The sequence below is a fragment of the Mesoplodon bidens genome (genome assembly GCF_964165515.1).
Source record: "Mesoplodon bidens genome assembly, chromosome: 10".
NCBI classification, from domain to species: domain Eukaryota; kingdom Metazoa; phylum Chordata; class Mammalia; order Artiodactyla; family Ziphiidae; genus Mesoplodon; species Mesoplodon bidens.
The window spans coordinates 39,153,698-39,178,954 of NC_138172.1; the positions used below are offsets into that span (position 1 = coordinate 39,153,698).

The following is a 25,257-nucleotide window of genomic DNA, read 5'->3' on the forward strand; positions in this document are numbered from 1 at the left end:
AACCACTGTGCCACCAGGGAAGCCCTATAGTACTTATTAAAGAACCGAGTATAAGTGGGCTTGTGGAGTTCAAACCTGTGTTGTTCAAGGGTAAGCTGTAGTTGTAAACTCAATGTAAATTATATGTAAATAGTTGTAGGCATGTGACAAATTCAAGTTTTGCTTTTTGGAACTTTCTGGAATTTTTTTTTCCTGAATATTTTTGATCTGTAGATGCAGAACCTGTGGATTCAGGGGACTGCTGTATAGTCTTTTTTACTGGAGCTTACAGACAATAGTATCCAGCAATAAAACATTAGCCTTTATGTGCTAGGTATTGTTTATTCTAAGTGCCTTCTTGTGTTAACTCAATAATTAACACTATCCAATGAGAGTAGGAACCATTATTTTCCCCATTGGTACAGATGAGGAAGTAGAAGCACAGAGGAGTTGAGTAACTTATCCAAAGATTCACAGCTGCTTTGAACCCTAGCACCTGATTTCAAGAGCCTTCTGTCTACCAGTGCAGAGTATCAAGTGATGGCAAGCTTACACAGTCATTTGGGAAACAGCTATAAGAGTTCAGGGATAAAGAAGAATTTGTGCTGGGGTAGCCAGGGAATCGCCTCTGGGGAGGGCGTAACTCTTTGCCCAAAAGGAGATAAAGGGGAGTATTATGAGTGGTTCGAATCGGCCCTTTGCAGTGTTAAAACTGCTTGAACACAGATAATCTTGTTTTACCTCCTTATAGGGAAGAGAGGGTGGACAGTGTTGGTTAGCCTAGGGAAGTTATGTGGGAGAGAGGGGGCAATACGCATCTGTCAGATTCAATAAAGAGGAGATCAGAGTCCAGGATGGAGTCTTGCGTATGTACTGCTTTGTTTCTTCCCTTTTTTTTTTTTTTTTTTTTTGCTTAATATACTATGTAGACCTTTCCAAGTCAGTCATATTAAGGGACTTCCCTGGTGGTGCAGTGGTTAAGAATCCGCCTGCCAATGCAGGGGACACGGGTTCAATCCCTGGTCTGGGAAGATCCTACATGCTGCGGAGCAACTAAGCCTGTGCGCCACAACTACTGAGCCTGCGTGCCACAACTACTGAAGCCCACGCCTAGGGCCTGAGCTCCGCAACAAGAGAAGCCACCACAATGAGAAGCCCGCACACTGCTGCTCCCCGCTACTAGAGAAAGCCCGCGCACAGCAACGAAGATCCAACACAGCCAAAAATAAGTAAATAAATAAAATTATAAAAATAGGGCCTCCCTGGTGGCGCAGTGGTTGAGAGTCCGCCTGCCGATGCAGGGGATACGGGTTCGTGCCCCGGTCTGGGAGGATCCCATATGCCGCGGAGCGGCTGGGCCCGTGAGCCATGGCCGCTGGGCCTGCGCATCCGGAGCCTGTGCTCCGCAACGGGAGAGGCCACAACAGTGAGAGGCCCGCATACCGCAAAAGGAAAAAAAAAATAAATAAAATAAAATTTATTAATCATTTTCAAAAACATAATACATACATCTTATAGATTGAGACAATGCAAAAGGATATATGGCTCCTAGAAGCAACCATTGTTAAGAGTTTCTTGTGAATTTTTTGAGAGAGAGTCTGTGTATATACCAGTGTTCATTGTTCTTCAGTGAATGTTAATTGTGTACCTCTGCCGGGCCCTGTTCTATATATCTGTACATTCCACTGTTACACAATGGTGTGAGAGCATAAATACTCAGCACCTTATTATTTTTTTCTTTTAATTAATTAATTTATTTTTGGTCTTAGTTGAGGCACTGCGGGATCTTTCGTTGAGGTGCACGGGCTTCTCTCTAGTTGTGGCATGCAGGCTTAGTTGCCCTGCAGCATGTGGGATCTTAGTTCCACAACCAGGGATCGATCCTGCGTCCTCTGCATTGGAAGGCAGATTCTTAACCACTGGACCATCAGGGAAGTCCCAGCACCTTATTTTTTTAAATTTAATCTGTCTTGGAGATCATTCATTAACACAGATCTTTTTTCTTTTAATGGTTTCATAATGTGCCATTGTATGGATACTTAACCAGTCCTCAAAAGGGACACCTAGGTTGTTTCTAATCTTTTGTTACTATAATAATAAAACTGTTGCTGAAGTGAGTGTTCTTGAACATAAATATTTACATCCATATGAATATATTTATAGGATAAATGCTTATAAGTAGAATTGCTGGTTCAAACGATGTACGCATTTATGTATGTATGTATGTATGTATGCCGCACCCCGAGGCATGTAGGATCTTAGTTCCTTGACCAGGGATCGAACCTGTGCCCCCTGCAGTGGAAGCACAGAGTTCTAACCACTGGACTGCCAGGGAATTCCCAATATATGCTGTTTAAATTCTAACGTTGTCAATAGCCCTTCAGGGAAGTTGCTTCCCTACATTAATAGCGTGCTCTTTTTATGACTTAATCCCCTTAATACGCAGACACTGAAATTCTTCAGTCACACTGGCGCTTACAATCCATTGATCTTATTACCCTTCTCCTGCCCCTCAGTCTTCTTCAGTTCCCACTTTCCTCCTCAGTGTTCATAGTTCATCACTGTAATCACCCCCTTCTATATATTTTTAACTCTTTTCTCATTTCATCTTATCTGGCAAAAGGTCGGCCCTGGTTAAATCCAACTTTTAACTTATTCTACCCTGTAACTGATTGTCTGGAGAAGGAAAAAAGTATGCTGATTGGTCTCACTTGGAACTCATGACCCCTAACCTCAAAGGTGGCCCTTTCCTAAGTTAAGCACTGCCCAGCAGTCCCACTAAGATTCCTTAGTCTATTTATTCTATTTTTAGGACAATATGGCAGTACCTCCTTCGATCAAACCTTCTGTTTCCCTTCCCCAGCTTCCCTGTCAACTGATGATCTCTCTTAATTAACTGAGAAAATGGAAGCCATTAGAAGAGTCCACCACTACATCTGCTTACTCATCTACATTTGGCTGTTATGGTCTGCTTCCTCCTCTATTATCATGGCGTGGTCCTTTGGGAGTCCATAGTTCACATCCAGGGTTAGCCTCTCCACTTGTGTGCTAGATGCTAGTCCCCTCTAATCTCCTCAGAACTCTACTCTAGCAGTTTTCCCCTCCCCTGCATCAATTCTACATTCAGTCCATTGGCTAGACCTTAATACCCCACCTAGCTGCCACAGAGGTGGGGGATGTAGTCTTTATTATTGGCAGCCATTTGACCAGGAAGGGGAATGATTGATCTGAGGCAGGCAGTGAGGAGTCTCTGCCACACTTTCCAGACTTTTTTTTAATTAAAAAAAAACTTTCTGGTAACAGTTTTATTGAGATGTAATTCTCATACCATACAGTCCACTCATTAAAAGTGTATAACTTGGGACTTCCCTGGTGGTCCAGTGTTAAGAATCTGCTTTCCAGTGCAGGGGACGCGGGTTCGATCCCTTGTTGGGGAACTAAGATCCCACATGCTGCGGGGCAACTAAGCCCGTGCACCACAACTAGAGAGAAGCCCACGCACCACAGCGAAAGATCCTGCATACTGCAATGAAGATCCCGAGTTCCACAACTAAGACCTGATGCAGCCAAATAAATAAATATTTTTTTAAGTGTATAATTCACTGCGTTTTAGTATATTCACTCATTTGTGCAGTCAACTTTAGAACACTTTCAGGGACTTCCCTGGTGGTCCATTGGTTAAGACTCCACGCTCCCAATGCAGGGATTCATCCCTGGTCAGGGAAATAAGATCCCACATATCGCAGCTAAGCCTGCGTGCCACAACTGCTGAGCCCATGCGCTCTAGAGCCTGCATGCCACAACTAGAGAGGCCCACATGACGCAACGAAGACCCAGTGCAGCCAAAAAAAAAATATTTTTTTTGGAACACTTTCATCAACCCCGAAAAGAAACTCCTGTATTCTCCAGCTGTCATCCTCCAGTCTCTCCCACCACGTCCCCCCAGCCTTAGTCTCTCCCACCACGTCCCCCCCACACCGCTGTAGGTTTGCCTGTTCTGGACATTTCATATAAATGGAACCATGTAATATTTGGTCTTTAGTGACTGGCTTCTTTTACTTAGCATAAAGTTTTCAAGGTTTATCCATATTGCAACATGTATTTTCTTTTTTTAAAGATTTTTCTTTTTTTTTAATTAATTTATTCATTTTTGGCTGTGTTGGGGCCTCGTTTCTGTGCGAGGGCTCTCTCTAGCTGCGGCAAGCGGGGACCACTCCTCATTGCGGTGCGCGGGCCTCTCACCGTGGCGGCCTCTCTTGTTGCGGAGCACAAGGCTCCAGACGCGCAGGCTCAGTAGCTGTGGCGCACAGGCTTAGTTGCTCCGCAGCATGTGAGATCTTCCCAGACCAGGGCTCGAACCCGTGTCCCCCGCACTGGCAGGCAGACTCTCAACCACTGCGCCACCAGGGAAGCCCCGTATTTTCTAACTTCTTGAAAGGACATTATATCCCACCTTCCTCATGCCCTCATCTCCATCCACTGCCATGTAATCCTCCCCTGTGGCCAACTGAAAGGTTTTTTCCCCTGTGCTGCTAGAGACCTTTTGATTGTTATGTCTGTGCCCTTTTTGCTAGTCATATAATATGGGCCCTTTCCTTGAAATGCTCTTTCTCTTGGTGCTAATTCTCATCATAGCTTTCTGACTATTCTGCTCAAAAATCTCTGGCTCCCTCATGTCCACCTCTTTCATGTTGCTAGCGGTCTCTGTGGATAGATCACAATCTCTCCATATTCCACACACTATCCTTTTTTTTACCTGTAATAAGAACTTAGTCTCAGCACTAGCCTTTTTCATCTGATTTGGAGGAAATGTATGTAGGGTTAGATTGTGCTCATTCCATCTCACCCTCTCATTAGGCTTCTCTCTCTTCGTGGGCACTTTCACCATGGTCTTCTCATTTCTGTCCGGTTCACCTCCCAGCCATCTCTCATGCTGCTGCCAAGGCTCTCTGTTTTTTTTTTTTTTTAATTTATATTTATTTATTTTTGGCTGCTTTGGGTCTTCGTTGCTGCACGTGTGCTTTCCTTAGTTGTGGCGAGTAGGGGCTGCTCTTCATTGCGGTGCGCGGGCTTCTCATTGTGGTGGCTTCTCTTGTTGCAGAGCATGGGCTCTAGGCACGCGGGCTTAAATAGTTGTGGCACATGGGCTCAGTAGTTGTGGCTTACGGGCTCTAGAGTGCAGGCTCAGTAGTTGTGGTGCATGGGCTTAGATGCTCTGTGGCATGTGGGATCTTCCCGGACCAGGAATCGAACCCATGTCCCCTGCATTGGCAGGTGGATTCTTAACCACTGCAGCACCAGGGAAGTCCCGGCTCTCTTTGTTAATCACAGATCTGATGGTGCTGTTCCATTGGTTTTCTCTTGTTTACAGAATAGAATACAGGTTGCTATGCATGACATTCTAGATCCTCCAGCCTAACTATCACTCATTTTTCCAGCTTCATTGTCTCCTCTCTGAATTCTTGTATTTAAGGTCATTTGCTCAGGCTGTCCCCTCATGTTAGAAAGTATTCCTGAGCCACCACCACTCTTTTCAACTCCTCGACTAGTCCTCATTCTTCTAGGTCCAGGTCAGATGTTATCTTCTGTGAAGCCCTCTGGCGGAATTGCTTGCTTTTCTCTCCATTCAAACCAGAGAGCATAAGCTTCTCTTATAGCACTTAATTACATTGTTTTGTTTTCTGTACAGAAAACAGGTGTCTTTCATATAAGGCTGTTCTCTAGCACCTAGAACAGAGAATGGCCCATAGAAAACTGTTGGTCTGGGTTAGACTGATGAGGGGTAAGGGAGAGAAGAATTGAGACAAGGCCACTGGACCTGGCAAGGCGGTGATCACCATTGTACTTAAGTATTAAGAGCGTAGGTACTGGGGCTTCCCTGGTGGCGCAGTTGTTGAGAGTCCGCCTGCCGATGCAGGGGACACGGGTTCGTGCCCCGGTCCGGGAAGATCCCACATGCCGCGGAGCGGCTAGGCCCGTGAGCCATGGCCGCTGAGCCCGCGCGTCCAGAGCCTGTGCTCCACAGCGGGAGAGGCCACAACAGTGAGAGGCCCGCGTACCACAAAAAAAAAAAAAGAGTGTAGGTACTAAAGGGTGTAAGAGTGACTGACTGGGTAATGGATGAGAGTGCCTTCTAGAATTTATCTTTAAATGACCTGATATTTGCTGTAATGTTTTCCAGAAAAATCTATACCATGAAATTATGGATATGTCTCCTTTGGCAGATCCTTGTAGCATGCAAAAAACCAGGACATTGAATAAGAATCCTGTGTCTGCCAAATAGCCGTGGGAGTATTGTTTAGAATGGTCCTGCCTGGTAGACTTTCTGTGATGGTGGACATGTTCTATATCTGCTTATCCAATACAATGGTCATATGTGGCTGTTGAGCATTTGAAATGTGGCCAGTGTGATCAAAGAAGTGAATTTTTGAATTTGAATTAATTAAAATATTAAAAAATTAGTCACATGTGATTTGTGGCTACCATGTTGGGCATTGAAACTGTAACAGTACCAGCTTTGGGAGTAAATACAACCCAGACATGCTGTCTCTTGTGTTCATGCTTCAAGCAATGACTCTGCTTCCCTGAATATATTTTTTCATTATTTTTATATTCCAATTGATAACTATTGTTGAAGTCTTTGGCTTCCTTCCTGCTTATGCATAATTTAGGTGTGAGTGACATCTTAAGTGTGTTGAGGAGAGCTTCACAAGTGCTTCCTTTCAAAGGTGGATTGAAGTCAAATAGCAGCCAGTGGTAAATTACACAGTAGCTTTCGTTCATTCATTCAGCAAACACACGTGGAGAGCCTACTGGTGTCTGGCACTACATGCTTGGCATTGGTGATATAAAAATGAATAGAACTGTCCCTGCCTTAAGTTAGCTTTCAGTCGGTAGAGGGAGTCTTGTTTAAATAGGAATGATAAATAGGTATAAGGATATTTATAAAGGAGGTTGTGTGGGGAAGGAAAAGGAAATGGAAGAGGAGATCAGGAAAGAAGTAACTTCGTCGCCTTGAAAGGTAAATATTTGGTAGAGAGAGAAGAGGTGGGGAGGCTTTTTGGACAGAAGGAAAGTGTATATAGGACCAAAATATGCTTTTACTTTTTACACAATTGTATTGTGGTACAGATGTTAATGGAATAGATCTAGAGTGAATTGGACCCTTTACCTGGAGACAACCCTTAATTTCAGAGAAGATTGTTGGAAAACATTGCTTCTGCAGTGCAGTCCTTAAAACCTAGGTGTCTGCTTGTGGGTGGCCTCATGATCCAGGCTTAAATTTCTGAACTTCGATCCTTGAGCTGATTTTTCTATCCTACACCCTTCTTACCTAATTCTAGGTGAAGTTGTTTGTTATATTAACTTAATTGCTTAGTAAAGCCAACTTTGTGGGCAGTTATGTAGTTATTAATGGTTGGTGTATAAACATGTACGAGGTGTTTGCTATATTGTCATTGAAATGTCTCATGAATCCTGCAGGTACTTTAGTTTAAGCATCTTTCTACTTGCCTTCCAGATAAACTGTAATTAAGCTATGTTTCTTAAAATCCCAGATCACAACGGTATTTGCAACAACTTGCTAGCTGCACTTGTCACTCTGGACTCTTTGAAGAACTGTTAGGTGACTTTTTCACTGTTCTTCATTAAGTAAAGTTTTCACTTTGATTCCCCATTTTTCCCTTTGATTATCTCTTCTTTCATATTAATAACCATGACTTCTTTTACTTATTCCTGAGTTTTATTTAGTTTCTCTAATGCCACCATTAAAATTTGTAAATTTTCCTTGGAATCCTGGGCCTAGGACAGGCCATAAATTTTGTTTGATCTATATTTTTCGTTACATGTTGCCTTTTCCAAAGTGAAACAGATATCATTTCCTAAATCCTGACATGGGCTGTCAGGCTGATTGCCTTTGACAGCCAGCCTGTGGCCACTATAGGCATAATACAGGCACCAGCCAGCAAAAGAAGGGAAACCTCCTTTTCTTTTGTAAAACTGATTTGTTCTGTCTTCTAAATCAGTGTGAAGACTTGGGCCCACTAATCACTTTTTTAATTTTTTTATTTTTTTATTTTTATTTTTTTTTAGTTAAAATACACATAATGTAAAATTTACCATCTTAGCCTTTTTTTTTTTTTTTTTTTTTTTTTTAGCGGTACGCGGGCCTCTCACTGTTGTGGCCTCTCCCGTTGCGGAGCACAGGCTCCGGACGCGCAGGCTCAGCAGCCATGGCTCACGGGCCTAGCCGCTCTGCGGCATGTGGGATCTTCCCGGACCGGGGCACGAACCCGTGTCCCCTGCATCGGCAGGCGGACTCTCAACCACGGCGCCACCAGGGAAGCCCCATCCTAGCCATTTTTAAGTGTACAGTTCAGGGTTATTAAATACATTCACATCAGGATTTCCCTGGTGGCTTAGTGGTTAGGGTTCCAGGTTTTCACTGCTGTTGCCCAGATTCAGTCTCCAGTCGGAGAACTGAGATCTTGCAAGCCACACGTGGCACAGCCAAAAAAAAAAAAAATTCACATTGTTGTGCAACCATCACCACCATCTATTCCCATAATTATTTTCATCTTGTAAATCTGAAACTCTGTACCCATTGAACATTAATCCCCCATTGTTCCCTCGTCCCAGCCCCTGGCAAACACCATTCCCCTTTCTATTTTTATGATTTGACTACTCTAAAACATAAGTGGAATCATACGGTATTTGTCTTTTTGTGACTTGCTTATTTCAGTTGGCATAATGTCCTCAAGATTCATTCATGTTGTAACACATTGCAGAATTTCCTTCCTTTTTAAAGCTGAATAATTTTTTGTATGTATATAACACATTTTGCTTATCCACTCCTTGGTTGATGGACACTTGGGTTGCTTTCATGTTTTAGCTATTGTGAATAATCCTGCCATGAACATGGATGTACAAATATATCTTTTTTTTTTTTTTAAATATCTCTTCAAGATCCTGCTTTCAGTTCTTTGGAGCAGGGGTCCCCAAACCCTGGGTCGCGGCCTGTTAGGAACAGCAGGAGGTGAGTGGCGGGCGAGCGACCGAAGCTTCATCTGTCGCTCCCCATCACTCGCATTACCACCTGAATTATTCCCCACCCCACTCCCACCCCTGCTCTGTGGAAAAATTGTCTTCCACAGAACTGGTCCCTCATGCCAAAAAGGTTGGGGTCTGCTGCTTTGGAGTATATGCCCAGAAGTGGAATGCTGGGTTATATGGTAATTCTATTTTTAATTTTTTGAGGAGCCTCTATGCTGTTTTCCATAGTGGCTGTACCATTTTACATTCCTGTCAACACTTTCTGTTTTCTGGGGTTTTTGGGGGCGTTTTAATCTTAACCACCTGAATAGGTGTGAGGTGGTATTTGTGATTTTGATTTGCATTTCCATCATAATTTGTGATGTTGACTATCTTTTTCATGTGCTTATTGGCTGTTTGTATATATTCCGTTGCCCAGTTTTGAATTGGATTGTTTCTTTTTTTGCTGTTGAGTTTTAGAAGTTCTCTAAATATTCTGGATATTAATCCCATATCAGATAGGTGATTTGCAAATCTTTTCTCCTCAAAAGTGGGTTGGGCTTCCCTGGTGGCGCAGTGGTTGGGAGTCTGCCTGCCGATGCAGGGGACACGGGTTCGTGCCCCGGTCCGGGAAGATCCCACACGCCGCGGAGCGGCTGGGCCCGTGAGCCATGGCCGCTGAGCCTGCGCGTCCGGAGCCTGTGCTCCGCAACGGGAGAGACCACAACAGTGAGAGACCCGCGTACCGCTAAAAAAAAAAAAAAAAAAGCTTACAGATCAGCTCATAGTGGCTGGAAATAATCATTTTGGAACACAACCTCCACCATTAATAATACTGGGACAGACAGGGTTGAGAGAACATAACTTTGAGACTAGATAGGAACATGAGCCACAGACTAAAGCTCTCCATATCTCAGAAGTGCTTTGCCTGTGTTGAGATCAGAGTTCTTTGGCTTACTGCGAGGGCTTGAGCAGAATGCATCTGCCAGAGATAGTACTGGGCATCACTTCAGATCTGCTGCTACCATATCTGGGCTCTCATTGGGAGCTTGAAAAAGTCTAGCTTGTGGCTTGAGTAAGCTGATTATCTTGCTGGTACTTTGATGACTGCCTAAGGAATTTTTTAGAAAAAAAGTTGGAATGCTAGATCCTGGGCTAGATGTCCTTTGCAATAAGACCTTATGCTACTTTATTTTGGGAGAACTCCATATAGATTGTGTCCTGAAATGAATTTCAAGAAAGCCTTTTTTCTGCTTAAAGGCTACTAATAATATTAAATGATTGTTGCCAAATTAGTCTCCCATTACCCTTCAGTAGCTCTTGGCTTGTGTAGATGGAGATGGTTTAAGTTGCATGTTTTCTCTTTATAAGTAGATTCTTACAGAGACCTTAACCTGGGCCAAGTATAGGTCTCACCTCTTTAGAGCAATGTAAATCACTCTGTAAGACACATGGATGTGAAGCTCCTTAGTTTGACTTGGGTCCCTAATGTTTTGAGGTTAAAGATACAGTAACAGAATTTTGTTAGGTGAGTAATTTCATTTGAAAGAAATTTGGCTTAGTTACCAAAGCAAGCAGAGTTTGGGTTAAATAAAGTTTCAAATTTTATATCTGAATCAAGTCAACTTTTAATTTTTGTGAATCTGTCATTTAAGACCCAAAGAGCTCTGCTTTTATTGCTTTATAATCCCTAGGTTCCCACAGCCCCCTCCTGGAGTTCAATTAATTTGCTAGAGTGACTCACAGAACTCAGGAAAATATTTAACTTTCTAGATTACCAGTTTCTTATAAAAGAAACAGCCAGATGCATAGGGCAAGGTATGTGGGAAGGGGCACAGAGCTCTTCTGGTGTGTCACTCTCACAACACCAACCTGGAAGCCCTCTGAACCCTTTTGGGTTTGGGAGGAGCTTCATTATGCAGGTATGATTGATTAAATCACCAGCCAATGGCTATTAATTCAACCTCCAGCCCCTCTTTCCTGTTTGGGGGTGGGGGGTAGACTGAAAGTTCCAACCCTCTAATCACATGGTTGGTTCCCCTGGCAACCAGTCCCCATCCTTGGGGATTTTCCAAAAGTCACCTCATTAACTTAAACTCAGGTATGGTTGAAAAGAGCTTGTTATAAATAACAAGACACTCTTCACCCTGATTACACTGGAGCTATTTGAGGCCAAAAGACCAAATATTATAACAAATAACTCTCCATTGCACATATCGCTTAGGAAATTACTAAGGTTTTAGGAGCTGTGTGCCAGGAGCTGGGATGAAGACCAAATAAGAAATATATGTATATTTCTTATTATAAATATATATAATAATATCACGGTTATACACAAAAATGGTTAAAATGCCAAATTTTGTTATATATTATCACAACTTCTAAAAATAATGCAGTATGCCGAAAACCATTGAATTGTATACCTCTTTTCCCCGCTTTATTGAGATATAATTGACATATAGTATTGTGTAAGTATGTACAAAGTGTTAGATACACTTATATTGCAAAGTGATTACCACCAAAGCATTAGCTAACACCTGCATCACGTCACATAATTACCATTTCTTTTTTTTGTGGTGAGAACATTTTAAGATTTACTTCCTTAGCAACTTTCAAGTATATGATACAGTATCATTAACTATAATCATTATGCTTTACTGAGATCCCCAGAATTGTATACTTTAAATGGATAAATTGTATAGTATGTGAATTATATTTCTTTTTTTAAAATATTTATTTATTTATTTGGCTGCATTGGGTCTTTAGTTGTGGCATGTGGAATCTTCCGTTGTGGTGTGTGGAATCTTCCGTTGTGGTGTGTGGGCTCTAGAGCACGCAGGCTTAGTTGCCCCGCAGCATGTGGGATCTTAGTTCCCCAACCAGGGCTCGAACCCACATCCCATACATTGGAAGGCAGATTCTTTTTTTAATTAATTTATTTATTTAAAAAAATTTTGGGAGGCTTCCCTGGTGGCGCAGTGGTTGAGAATCCGCCTGCCGATGCAGGGGACACGGGTTCGTGCCCCGGTCTGGGAAGATCCCACATTGCCGCAGAGCGGCTGGGTCCGTGAGCCATGACCACTGAGCCTGCGTGTCTGGAGCCCGTGCTCCGCAACGGGAGAGGCCACAACAGTGGGAGGCCTGCGTACCGCAAAAAAAAAAAAAAAAAAAAAATTGGCTGCGTTGGGTCTTCATTGCTATGCGTGGGCTTTGTCTAGTTGCTGCGAGTGGGGGCTACTCTTCGTTGCGGTACGTGGGCTTCTCATTGTGGTAGCTTCTCTTGTTGCAGAGCACAGACTCTAGGTGCGCGGGATTCAGTAGCTGTGGCTCACGGGCTCAGTAGTTGTGGCTTGCGGGCTCTAGAGCGCAGGCTCAGTAGCTGTGGCACACGGGCTTGGTTGCTCCACAGCATGTGGGATCTTCGGGACTAGGGCTCGAACCTGTGTCCCCTGCATTGGCAGGTGGATTCTTAACCACTGGGCCACCAGGGAAGTCCTATGAATTATACTTCAATTGAAATATTTTTTAAGAAAGATTCTATATGTGTGTATACATCCACTGTATAATACACATATAACACACTGTAGAATAACGTCTTTTCATATGTGTCATGTTCCCCCATCCCCTTGCCCCCTGACCAATTGGACATCACATGCCTTTCATTGTGTGTCAGTGGGCACAGGGCTTCCATGACATGTTTGCCTAGTAGACCTGGCCTATTTTATCTGTTTACTGGCAGAAATTTAGGCTAATGGAGTTTGGTTGATTTGTAGGGCTCTTTGGCAATGAGTAAATCCTTTGTTGTCTATCCCAATTGCACGAGTTACATTTCAGCATCCTCTCTAAAAATGGAAGTTTTAGAACTGTGTACCTTATATGCTAGAACAGTTTTTCAGTTTGAAAATGTATTTTAATAACATACTGGCCTTATACTCAGTAAAATATAGTAACTCTAAGCTTCTTTTCTCATTAGTAAAATGAATGATAATTAAACCTGCCTTTGGAGAAGTTCAGGATCAAATCAGTTCCTATCAAATGTGTAACAGTTACATTGTGATATACCAGTGTAAGTTGTCATGGTGGCTGATCAAGGTCCACGCAGTTTAAGATCTGTTGTAGTATAGCATATTTTGAAACTTATGACACCATTTTTATCATTAAAGAGAGAACCAGAAGAATGATTAGGATAGTGTGTTTTTTGAAGAAGTTGTATGTCAGGTAATAGGGTGAGGCAGAAATGGAGTCGAGAGCCACAAGTAGCCTGTGATTAGCAGTAGGCATCACTATCAGATGTGGCAGTGAAGTGTATCAGTGGTTGTCCTCCAAAAACCCAAGCCTTTGATGGGGCTGGTGAGGTATATGCCTCGGAAAGTGCTTCATCATCAATGCCAGCAGAAGAATCACCCTTGAAAGGGGCATTGCTCCAAGTACTTATGACTATGTCAACCAGGATTTGCACATCATAAAAAAGATGTTCTTGCCTTCTCCCCTCCCCTCTGTCCTCAGTGCTGTTCAGGGAGGATGTTTATGTCCAGACAGCCCTTATTTCCTCTTATGGAAGGAAGGTGGTGGTTTCCAGAAGGGTGACCTCTTGCCATTCACTCCCAGCACTGCTTCTCAGCAGCAGGGCCAGTCCTGTACTGAGTTCCAACCTTTGATAAGTTTTGAGTCTTTGAACAAATAAAAGTTCCTGCTTTCTAATAGAAACCTTTAAATAGCAATTAGTAATTCTTTATTGTATTTTATGCTTTAACCACTAGATCATTGAATGCCAGCCACAGACAGCCACCTGTGTGACCTTGTTGAGTTCACCCTATTGCTGTAGCTTAAAGCATTCTGGACACAGAGTTAGAAGGTCTTTCTAACTTTTTTGGTGTGGTCGTCAGTAACTTTGTGAATGAGACTATACCAGGAAGACTGTGGGGCTTTCATGTTGCCTATAGAATAGTAACTGACATCAGAGCAAAGCAACAGGGGAGTTCCCTGGCAGTCCAGTGGTTAGAACTTAGCGCTGTCACTGCCAGGGCCCCGGGTTCGATCCCTGGTCGGGGAGCTAAAATCCTGCAAGCTGTGCGGCGTGGCCAAAAAACCCCAAAAGTAAAGCAACAGGGGCAAGGTAGGCTCCATCCACATCTAAGTCAGGGCACCTTAATTTGTCATTGTTGTGAGTGATTTTGAGAGGTTGCAGCAGCCACTGCTAATGCCATTGTTCCCATCCTGGGAATTTTCTTGGCCTTGAAAATCAGGGGCCAGGGCTGGGCCCAGTATACTTGGCACACTGTCCACCTGTGAAGAGTAGTCACTAAGAGCGTGTATCTTTGCTGTGGTGCTACCTGGCTTTCTAACAGCATTTTACAGGGATGTTTTCAGATGTGAAGGATCCAGTTGCAATACAGTGATGGTAGGAAGTATGTACTTAAAATTGGGGGCTTTTGAAAGGCAGATAGCAAACATTATATATGGTATATCAGACCAGAGGGGAAGCTGCAATATTGAGACTCCAAAAACATCCGTGGTAAGTCAGGCAGAAGTAGCTTCAGTTGATATACTTTGGTAGTCTGTTTTTCAAAGGAATGTCATTGAAACTCTCTACTGAGTACAGCACATATCCAGGTCCAGTTAGTATTACACACTAAGTCTTTTTCAGTATTTCAGTGCTTGACCTGTGGTAGTTTGAGTGGAATTTCAGTTTTCTGAGACTATAGGTTTTTCATCAGTATTTTGGGGAAAAATACTCCTTCTTTAGACTTTTATTGCTCTGTACATGGATCCCATTCAGTGTTTCCTTGCTACATTAATGCAGCTGGGAATACAGTTCCAAGGGATAGGCCAAGCCAGAAGCATAGTCCCTGTCATGGAGGAGCTTAAACCCCAGGAGTGGATATGAGTCAAGCACAGAGAAATAAACTGTCACATCTCTCACATAGAGTAGGATGCTTGATAAAAGTGGTTGAACTGATACGTTTAAGAACCAAGAGCAGTCCAAAGCCCCACTTTTAAGTAGCATCTCATTTTTGGGAGTGGAAGCCGTAGGACCAGAAATAGGCTTTGAAGCAGAAGGTGGTAGTTGAGATGGACAGGTGAGTTGCTCTTTTCTGGGGAAAGGGAAACATTTTTCAAACAAGGCATTGCTTTGAGCTGAGGTGGAAGAATTTTACAAGGCCAGTGAACAGAACCAGGTATATAAGGAATGGAGAGAAGTTGTGAAGATAAAATAGGTTGCTGTTAGAATTTCAGAGAGTCGTAGAGGTTAAGGCTGATGTGTCTTGACCTGATTTTGGCATTGACCTTCTAAAGGCCTTTGAGCAAAGACTGATGGGCTGAAGCCCAGGCATAGGAATGGAGGATTTGGCTGCAACAGGCAGGATAGAAGGGAAGTGAGGAAACCAGTTGGATTTTTGCTTTTTTCCAGGTAGGGAGTACTGAGGACTTGAACTGAAAACAATGACTATAGGAATGCAAGGGGAAGTGTTAGTGGTGGAATTGAGACCTGTGAAGGGGTAGAATTCTCCAGAACTTGACAGAGTCATACTGTGAAGAACAAAGGAAGTAAAAGAGTCTTTTAACCTCAGGGTTTCTGCAGTGAGTTGAGTGTGTTAGGAGTGTAATTTTGTTTTTGTCACCAAGATTGGGGGAACTGGGAAGAGACTTGACAGAAGTTGGGATGATGTCTTGGAGACGTTGAATTTGATACGCAAGCAGAGCACAGAGTTCAGGTGTGTCTGGAGTTTGAGAACAAGGACTGAGTCAGAGATAGAGATTTGAGAATCATGTGCATAAAAGTAATATTTGATAGAACTGAAACCCCCAGAGATAGGTAGAGTATTAGGAGAGCGAGGGAAAAAAACAATCTTGAAGGGAGTCGTTAGGTGTGGAGGCTGTAGCTAGGGAGACGGAAGACTTAAGAGATCAGCACATCAGCATATTTTGTCAAGGAGGTCCAAGGATAGGAAGGTAAGGTGGTAAAAAAATATCAAGGCGAATGAGGACTGGATTTTATGAAGGTAGGTCATTAGTGACTTTTGAGAAAGTTTCAGTAGAAATTTGGGCAGAATGCAGATTGGAAGAATTTAAGCAAGCGAGTTAGGTATGAAGCAAGCAGAAATTTGTACCTTTTCTTTGAAACAAATCAGAGAGAGGAAGGTTAGTAGAGGAAAGCACGGATGTGGAGATTTCTTGTTTTAGAATAGGGCACCCTGCACTTTATTGTAGACTGAAAGAAGGGGAGCCAGTAGACAGGAGAGATGAAAGTGATGTGGGATACCACAGGTGGCAATAGTGTATGAATTGAAAGGTGCTAGAGGACCTAAGGTTAGGCCTGGGCAGGAGAGAGACCCTAGTAGTAGTAACTGCTCGTCACTGAGTGCCTCTCATAGTGCCAGACCCTGTAAGAGATGGCATAGATTCCACATACCTCCTCTAAAGGGGTGCTGCACTGGAGGGCTATGGTGTGGGCTCCTGAGAGTCGCTGAACTATCTGCTCTCGTGGTTGCTGAGTACCAATTGTGGGATTACATGGGACACTGCATGTAGCCTCTCAGTTGCTTTTCTTGGGCACGCATTTCTATTTACATATGGATGGGAAATATATTGCAATATTTGTTGTCTTGTTTACTTTGTTAACAGTAACTGCTTAATGTAATTTGCTGATATTTGGTTCACAGCCAGAACACATTGTTTTTTGAGATTTGAGGAAAGGGTGGTTTTGTGATGTAGAGAACATAAACTTGGAGTTGGGTACTTTCTGTGCCCTTTTAGCACCACGAGAGAGCTCCTTTTGACTTGAGTGAGGGTAGCACAGTAACTTACGCTGAAGGTTTTGAACTGAGGAAAATAATAAAGAACTTTTAAAAGAAATATACAGTCACTTGCATACTATTACAGGTAACTTAAATAGATATAACTGACTGTTACTGGAAAAATAAACCTCTACTCAAAGCTCTTAAGAATTATATCTGAAACAATTCAGAGTCTAGAAATAGAAAATGATACATCTGGCAGATAGACTGCAGAGAGCTCAGTGTGATTTCCTTTCTCAAGCTGGCAAGCCATTACTTTAAAAGATATTGGATTATAACAAAGTGGAAAGGAAAGATACTAGAGTAAAAAAATTCCTGGGTCATTTCAGGAAAAATTAGTGAGTTTCATTTTCTGATGTTTGTACTTTTCACATCTTGTCAACAGCTCTGGTTGTATTGCCAGACTCCTAGCATCCCAGAAATTACCCTGTAATTGTAGGCTTTCATTTTCATTTTGTCCCATAATCACTTGGGATTTCTGTCCTTGTCATCAGTAGAAGTTGAATGGTTTTATACTTTTCCTGGGCAAAATGTTCCCCAGGGAAATTTTTCAGGAGACTTTTTGGTTGCTCCCTGGCTTTTTTTTTTTTTTTTGCGGTACGCGGGCCTCTCACTGTTGTGGCCTCTCCCGTTGCGGAGCACAGGCTCTGGATGTGCAGGCTCAGCGGCCATGGCTCACGGGCCTAGCAGCTCCGCGGCATGTGGGGTCTTCTCGGACCGAGGCACGAACCCGTGTCCCCTGCATCGGCAGGCGGACTCTCAACCACTGCACCACCAGGGAAGCCCGCTCCCTGGCATTTTCATTTTGTGTGTCCTTAACCACATTAGATTTAGAGGAATTATTTCTTGAGAATTGAGTGCTTTCTAGGAAGGATGCTATTCAAAGATAGCAGCATTTTTTTGAACCAGGGAAATTCCTGATGCATTTTGTTTGCATCCTGGAAAGTCCTGGTTCCTTGATTTTGGGCATAAACCAGTACCAGGTTAGGCCTGAGGAGATGGGTAAAGTATATAAAGTCTTGGCATGAATTTGAGAGCATGAGAAAAAGTAGAAAATGGTTTGTGAATCCTTTCAAGATGTTAGCAGTCAGACTGAACATAGAGGAAGGACTTTTAAAGAGGTAAATTCATTAGTGTCTATGCCCTGGATTATGTCATAGGAGACTGAAAATGAGGTAATCTATCTCTCCTTTCTCATTAAAAAATTTTGTTTTGTTTTGTTTTTGGATTTACTTAATACCTACTACATGTCCACTAAGGTACTGAACCACATAGGGCTGCAAAGAAATTTAAGATATGTCGTTTTCTCTGAGGTGACTTGCAGTCTGGTTGGAAGACAAAACACAGGTGAACCAAGTATAGGGCCTTGAAGTGGGTCCCATATTTATTAGGAATCCAAAGCAAAAATCGAGGGAGGGATACAGAAGCTGAATGGATGGCCAAAGTGCTGAGCTATAACTTAAAGGGCTGGTCTCTATACAGGACTGTCTGATTGCGTGGTCCTGTTGTTTAAAGAATTGTATTGGGGGCTTCCCTGGTGGCGCAGTGGTTGAGAGTCCGCCTGCCAATGCAGGGGACACGGGTTCGTGCCCCGGTCCGGGAAGATCCCACATGCTACGGAGCGGCTGGGCCCGTGAGCCATGGCCGCTGAGCCTGCACGTCTGGAGCCTGTGCTCCGCAATGGGAGAGGCCACAACAGTGAGAGGCCCACGTACCGCAAAAAAACCAACCAAACAAACAAACAAAAAAAAAAGAATTGTATTGGGCACGTTTTCCCTTTACGTGTATGCTAATTATTGTGCTTTCATTATTAGTATTATCCATAATCCTCAATTTGCTTTTTTGCAGAAAATAAAAAAATCTTTAAAAATTACTAGATTATTGTGGGTTGGTTAAAATTTCATAATAATCTGTGTATATTCTTAGCCAGGCTCATATTGACTACAGTATATTGCAGATGTTCTGAGAACTCACGAATGATGACAACGTCAGCCCTTCCCATTATGGAACCTTATGCTTATGAGTTTATGTGTATTTAATTTTAAAGCTAAATTTCTTATGTTTTCTAGACTAAAAATTTTAGTTTCTGGGCTTCCCTGGTGGCGCAGTGGTTGAGAGTCCACCTGTCGATGCAGGGGACACGGGTTCGTGCCCCGGTCCAGGAAGATCCCACATGCCGTGGAGCGGCTGGGCCCGTGAGCCATGGCCGCTGAGCCTGCGTGTCCGGAGCCTGTGCTCCGCAATGGGAGAGGCCACAACAGTGAGAGGCCCACGTACCGCAAAAAAAAAAAAAAAAAAAATTAGTTTCTAATGTTTCCTTCATGTACCCCAATGGATTGTCTCATCCACTCCAGTTTAAGAAACATTCCCTTCAGACAACATGATTTTGTCAGTGAGTATGTATTGTTGAGGATTAGTTTGACTATAGGTAATGGGGACGTGAAAAATACTACCTTAAACAAGACAGTTATTTTTCCTTCACATAAAAGAAGTGTGGAAGTAGGCAGTTGGGCTGAGATGGTGGCTCTCAAGATATCTGGGCCCTAGGCTCCTTCTACCCTTTATTCCTCCAACTCCAGGGTGTGGCACTCATCTTCATATTCTAGGACGACTTTTTCTAAACAGCCCTGACTCCAGATTTAAGCAGCAGGAAGGAGGAAGGGGGTGAGAAGGGCATGAGACTTCAACTTTAAGGAAGACTTCCTGGAAGTCCCACAAAATACTGATTACATCTCAGGGGCTAGAACTTTGTACATGGCCATACCTAATAAGGGAAACTAAGAAATCTAGTCTTTTAGCTGGGCAACAAAGTGCACAACTAAAAATTGGAGTGCTGTTCTAAGAGGTAATGGTGGGAATTGGGGTTGACCACTCGTCTGTGGAGGGAGTCTTTATGCTTTGCTTTGCTTTTCTTTTTTATTAACAGCTTTATTAAATATCCACATACCTTACAATTCACCCATTTAAAGTGTACGGTTCAGTTGTATATAGAATATTCATAGCGTTGTGCAATCATCTGAGAATGATTTTAGAAAAATTTCATCACCCTATAAAGAAACCCCTCTATTCCCTTGGTAGTCATTCCCTATTCCTCCCTCCTCCAACTCCCTTCCCCTGGCAATCACCAATCTACTTTCTATCTCTGCATTTGCCCATTCTGGACATTTCAAATAAATGGAATTACACAATATGTGGTTCTTTTTAGCTAGCTTCTTTCACAAATTGTAATGTTTTCAAGGTTCATCCATGTTGTAGCATGTATTAGTATTCCCCCCATACACACTTTATTGCTGAATAATATTCCATTGTGTAGATAAACTACATTTTATCCATTCATCAGTTGTTAGTTAGACATTTGGTTTGTTTCTACTTTTTGATGATGATGAATAATACTGCTGTGAACATTCATGTAAAGTTTTTGTGTGGACACATGTTTCCATTTCTCTTGGAGTAGAATTGCTGGGTCATAGATCTAGTCGGATCCTTTTCCCATTTAAAAAAATTAATTAATTAATTAATTTCTGCGTTGGGTCTTCGTTGCTGCGTGCAGGCTTTCTCTAGTTGCGTCAAGCTGCTCTTCGTTGTGGTGTGTGGGCTTCTCGTTGCAGTGGCTTTTCTTGTTCCGGAGCATGGGCTCTAGGCATGCGGGCTTCAGTAGTTGTGATGTGCGGGCTTAGTTGCTCTGAGGCACGTGGGATCTTCCTGGACCAGGGTTTGAACCCGTGTCCCCTGCATTGGCAGGCGGATTCTTAACCAGTGTGCCACTAGGAAAGTCCCCTTTGCCCATTTTTAAATTGGATTGTTTGTCTAGTTATTATTGAGTTGTAGGAGTTCTTTATATATTCTGGGTCCAAATCAACCTTGACTGCAACGAGAGACCCTGAGCCAGACTACCAACCTAAGCTGCTTTTTTCTTCAGTTTTAAGAGTTTTTTATGTATTCTAGATACAAGTCCCTTATTAGATACGTTATTTGCAAACATTGCTCCCATTCTGTGGGTTGTCTTCTCATTTTCTTGATGCTGTCTCTTTAACCACAAAAGTTTTAAAAATTTTTATGAAGTCCAATTTATCTTTTTTCTTTGGTTCCTGGTGATGGATATATTTGTGAATATACTATCCACAGTATATTGTGATAAATGTATTATTCACAATAACCAAAAGGTGGAAGCAACCCACCAGCAGATGAATGAGTAAATAAGATGTGGTATATACATATTGATACAATGGAATATTATTCAGTCTTAAAGGAAATTCTGACACATGCTACAAAGTGAAGAAACCTCGAAGACATTAATTATGCTTAGTGAAATAAGCCAGTCACAAAAGGACAAATACTGTTTGATTCCACTTACAAGAGGTAGCTAGAGTAGTAAAATTCATAGAGGCAGAAAGTAGAATGGTGGTTGCCAGAGGGGAGGTAGGGGAAATGGGGAGTTATTGTTTAATGAATATAGAACTTAGGTTTTGGAAGGTGAAAAAAGTTCTGGAAATGGATGGTGGTGATGGTTGCACAACAGTGTTGAATGTAAGTAATGTCACCAAAGTTATTACTTAAGATTTGTTTAAGTGGTGGATTTTATGTATATTTTACTGCATTTTTTTTTCTTTCTTTTTTTTTTGTCTGCGTTGGGTCTTGCTGCACGCAGGCTTTCTCTAGTTGAGGTGAGCGGGGGCTACTCTTCGTTGCGGTGCGTGGGCTTCTCATTGCGGTGGCTTCTGTTTGCTGCAGAGCACAGGTGGGCTCTAGGTGTGCGGGCTTCAGTAGCTGTGGCACGCTGGCTCAGTAGTTGTGGCTCACGGGCTCTAGAGTGCAGGCTCAGTGGTTGTGGCACACAGGCTTACTTGCTTTGCGGCATGTGGGATCTTCCCGGACCAGGGCTTGAACCCTTGTACCCTGCATTGGCAGGCAGGTTCTTAACCAGTGCACCACCAGGGAAGCCCTACTACGTTTTTTGTTGTCGTTGCTGGTTAATTAAAAAATGTCTTTTGTGGTTTTAGCTCTTACATTTGGGTCTGTAATCCATCTTGAGTTAATTTTGTATATGATGTGAGGTAGAGTTCTAATTTCCTTTTGTATATATCTATTCAGTTGTCTCAGCACCATTTGTTGAAAAGGCTGTTTTTCCTCTATTGGATTGTCTTGGCATCCTTGTTGAAAATTGTTTGACCCTAAGGTGAGGGATTATTTCTGGATTCTCACTTGTACTCTATTGATCTATACATGTCTTTTTTTTTTTTTTTTTTACCACAGCACTAAGTTTTATTAGGGATTTCATTAAGGTAAAATCTCTAGGATTAAAGGAGTCAGTTAGGGGGCACAAAGCCCACGAAGCCTCCTCAGATCTCATAGTGAAACACCGGCTCAGGTTCTTTGTTGGGATTGCCACCTTGTTCCAGATACAGATTGTTGTAAGGATACTGCTTTGGCCCCACAGGCTGGTAAGTGGGGTAAGTCTCCCTTACCCAAAACATGAACAGCATGAAGGCCACGAAGCCGAAGAGGTGCTTACACATAAGATTCCAAGAAACAGGAGTGGGGGACATGTCCACACAGTTCCTGATATACATGTCTAGGTCCCAGTGCATCAGTTCACCCCAGTTCAACTGCAGGTCTGGGTGGTCCCAGTCATACCATCGATCCCTCTCCTGCTGTGAGTGGTCAGGGAGCTTCAGGTAGTCACCGTACCTGTCCGTGCACCCATTGGCACCACGTTTCGGGCTGCCCTTTGCAGCCATTGGACTCCCAGGACCCCCGCCCTGGCTGCTGCCATCTTCACCTTCCTGTTCACCCGGCACGTGCACAAAGACCTATATGTCTGTCTTTATGACAGTGCGACACTGTCTTGATTATTGTACCTTTATAGTAAGTTTTGAAATCAGGAAGTGTATGTCCTGCAACTTTGCTCTTCATTTTTATGATTGTTTTGGCCATTCTGGGTCCATTGAATTTCCATGTGCATTTTCTGATCAGTTGTCAATTTCTGCAAAGAAGCCAGCTGGGATTTTGATAGGGATTGTGTTGAATCTGTAGATGAATTTGGAGGATATTGCCATTTAACAATATTGTCTTTTAGTCCATAAACATGAATGTCTTTCCATTTATTTAGATCTTTAGTTTCTCTCAACATTGTTTTTTTAAGTTTTCAAGAGTATGTTTTGTACTTTTGTTAAATTTATTCCTATCTTGTTCTTTCTGATGCTATTGTAAGTGAATTTGTTTTCTTAATTTCATTTTCAGTTTGTTCATTGCTAGGGAATAGAAATACAATTGATTTTTGTATGTTGATCTTGTATCCTGCAACCTTGCTGAATGTATTAGTTCTAATAGTTTTTTAGTGGATTCCTTAAGATTATGTCACCTGCAAATTAAGATAATTTTACTTCTTCTTTTCCAATCTGGATGTCTTTTATGTTGTCTTTTGCCTAATTGCTAGAACCTCCTTAGAAGTGGCCAGAGTGGACTTTCTTGTCTTGTTCCTGATCTTGGGGGAAAGCTTTCAATATGTTCACCATTAAGTATAATGTTAGTTATGGGCTTTTTGTTTTTTTAAAGAATTATGTTGCATTCTTTTTTTAAAAAATTATTTATTTATTTTTGGCTGTGTTGGGTCTTCGTTTCTGTGTGAGGGCTTTCTCTTGTTGGGGCAAGCGGGGGCCACTCTTCATCGCGGTGCGCGGGCCTCTCACTTTCGCAGCCTCTCTTGTTGCGGAGCACAGGCTCCAGACGCGCAGGCTCAGTAGTGGTGGCTCATGGGCCTAGTTGCTCTGCGGCATGTGGGATCCTCCCAGACCAGGGCTCAAACCCGTGTCCCCTGCATTGGCAGGCAGATTCTCAACCACTGCGCCACCAGGGAAGCCCCCTAGTTATGGGTTTTTGGTATGACTTTTTGGTGCCAAGTGGAAAGGTGTACTAGCATTTTATATTTTGGTGTGCTACTAGAGGCTTGTGCTCCTTGGTCAGAAAAGTGTGTGCCATAGACTGAAGCTATTACAGCTTCTTGTTCATTTTAGACAACACTTTTGTCTTGTGTTTCAGCAATGGCTGCCATCCGGAAGAAACTGGTGATTGTTGGAGATGGAGCCTGTGGCAAGACTTGCTTGCTCATTGTCTTTAGCAAGGACCAGTTCCCAGAGGTGTATGTACCTACGGTGTTTGAGAACTATGTGGCAGATATTGAAGTGGACGGAAAGCAGGTGAGTATACTTTTCATAACAACTGGTACTATTTTGCATGTTAGGCTATTCATAGAGCCTGGAGAGAATTAGGCCTTTTTGTCTCTTCAGTACACAATATAACAATAACAAAAATGTTAGAATGAGAAATCCGTTCTCATCCTGCCTTTTAGCTCAATTTTGTTCTTTTTTTTTTTTTTTTTTTTTTGCGGTACGTGGGCCTCTCACTATTGTGGCCTCTCCCGCCGCGGAGCACAGGCTCCGGACGCGCAGGCCCAGCAGCCGTGGCTCACGGGCCCAGCTGCTCCGTGGCATGTGGGATCCTCCCGGACCGGGGCGCGAACCCGCATCCCCTGCATCGGCAGGCGGACTCTCAACCACTGCGCCACCAGGGAAGCCCAATTTTGTTCATTTTTAACTGTTACCATCTAGACTTTGTCCACATTCATATGTATTTCACATGGGGAAGCCTTAGAATATGTGTTCTTTCCAGCTTTATTTATATTTGAAATTTAGTTCGTTGCCAAATGGATCATACTAAAATGAACCTCTTTGTATGGATGGATTTTTTTTTTCTGTCATAGTATTTCATTAAATGCTGAAGTTTGAGATTACTAGGTCAACGGGTCCTTATTGATTATGCTTCTAAAGGGCTGTACTGATATATACCACCAGCAGTGTGACACTTAAACAACATCATCACATTTAATTTTTTTTAATGTTTTTTTACTTTAACATAAACAGGCTGCTACATTTGCTTCAATTACCTGTCACTGGTGGTGAGGACAGTGTTTCCTCCTGTCTGCCCTGAAAGCCCACCAGCAAGACTGGAGCAAAGCTCTTCTGGAATTAGATTTTTTTTTTTCCTCTTCTGCTCCCTTTTGTTGTCAAAATAATATTTTATCCAGATTCCTATACATCTTTTGAAGAGGAATGAAATTCTCATTGCAAATGGGTTAGCTGAAAAGAAAACTAGAACAAGGGGCTCTTTTCCAACACACTCAGTCCTCTTAAGGCGTTCAGTCACATGTCTTATGCTGCTAGCACCTAACTTATTGGCTTCCACAATTCTGTCTCCTTTCTTCCTTCTTACATTCTTGCTTTACCTGTTATCCCTTTCTGTCCCAGTATTACCTAGCCTCATTTTGTGGGACTGTGTATGGAAAGCACATTAGGCCAGCTGCTTAGAATTCTAGGGTCCCTCATAGGGTATCTTGATACTTCTATGACCATGAGTAAGCTGCCTAATCTTTGAGCCACTTGCATTTGTAAAG

The 25,257-nt window shown here is 42.7% G+C and overlaps 1 protein-coding gene and 1 pseudogene across 4 annotated transcripts in view; one reads left to right on the forward strand and one right to left on the reverse strand.

Annotated features, from left to right (window-relative positions):
* The window catches only part of RHOA (ras homolog family member A), a 52,095-nt gene that overhangs the window by 17,573 nt on the left and 9,265 nt on the right, over positions 1-25,257 (forward strand). For 2 of the 3 annotated variants that reach the window (XM_081245240.1, XM_081245241.1), the window contains one exon: positions 23,847-24,004. In XM_081245240.1, coding sequence (XP_081101366.1) covers positions 23,849-24,004 — 156 coding nt within the window. In that variant the 5' untranslated portion in view covers positions 23,847-23,848. Of the gene's footprint in view, positions 1-23,833; positions 24,005-25,257 lie in introns of those variants that run through there. The other variant, XM_081245242.1, reaches the window with a different exon arrangement.
* On the reverse strand, positions 21,994-22,660 carry LOC308623195 (NADH dehydrogenase [ubiquinone] 1 beta subcomplex subunit 8, mitochondrial-like; annotated as a pseudogene). The gene has a single exon. The product of its transcript is annotated as an NADH dehydrogenase [ubiquinone] 1 beta subcomplex subunit 8, mitochondrial-like (transcript).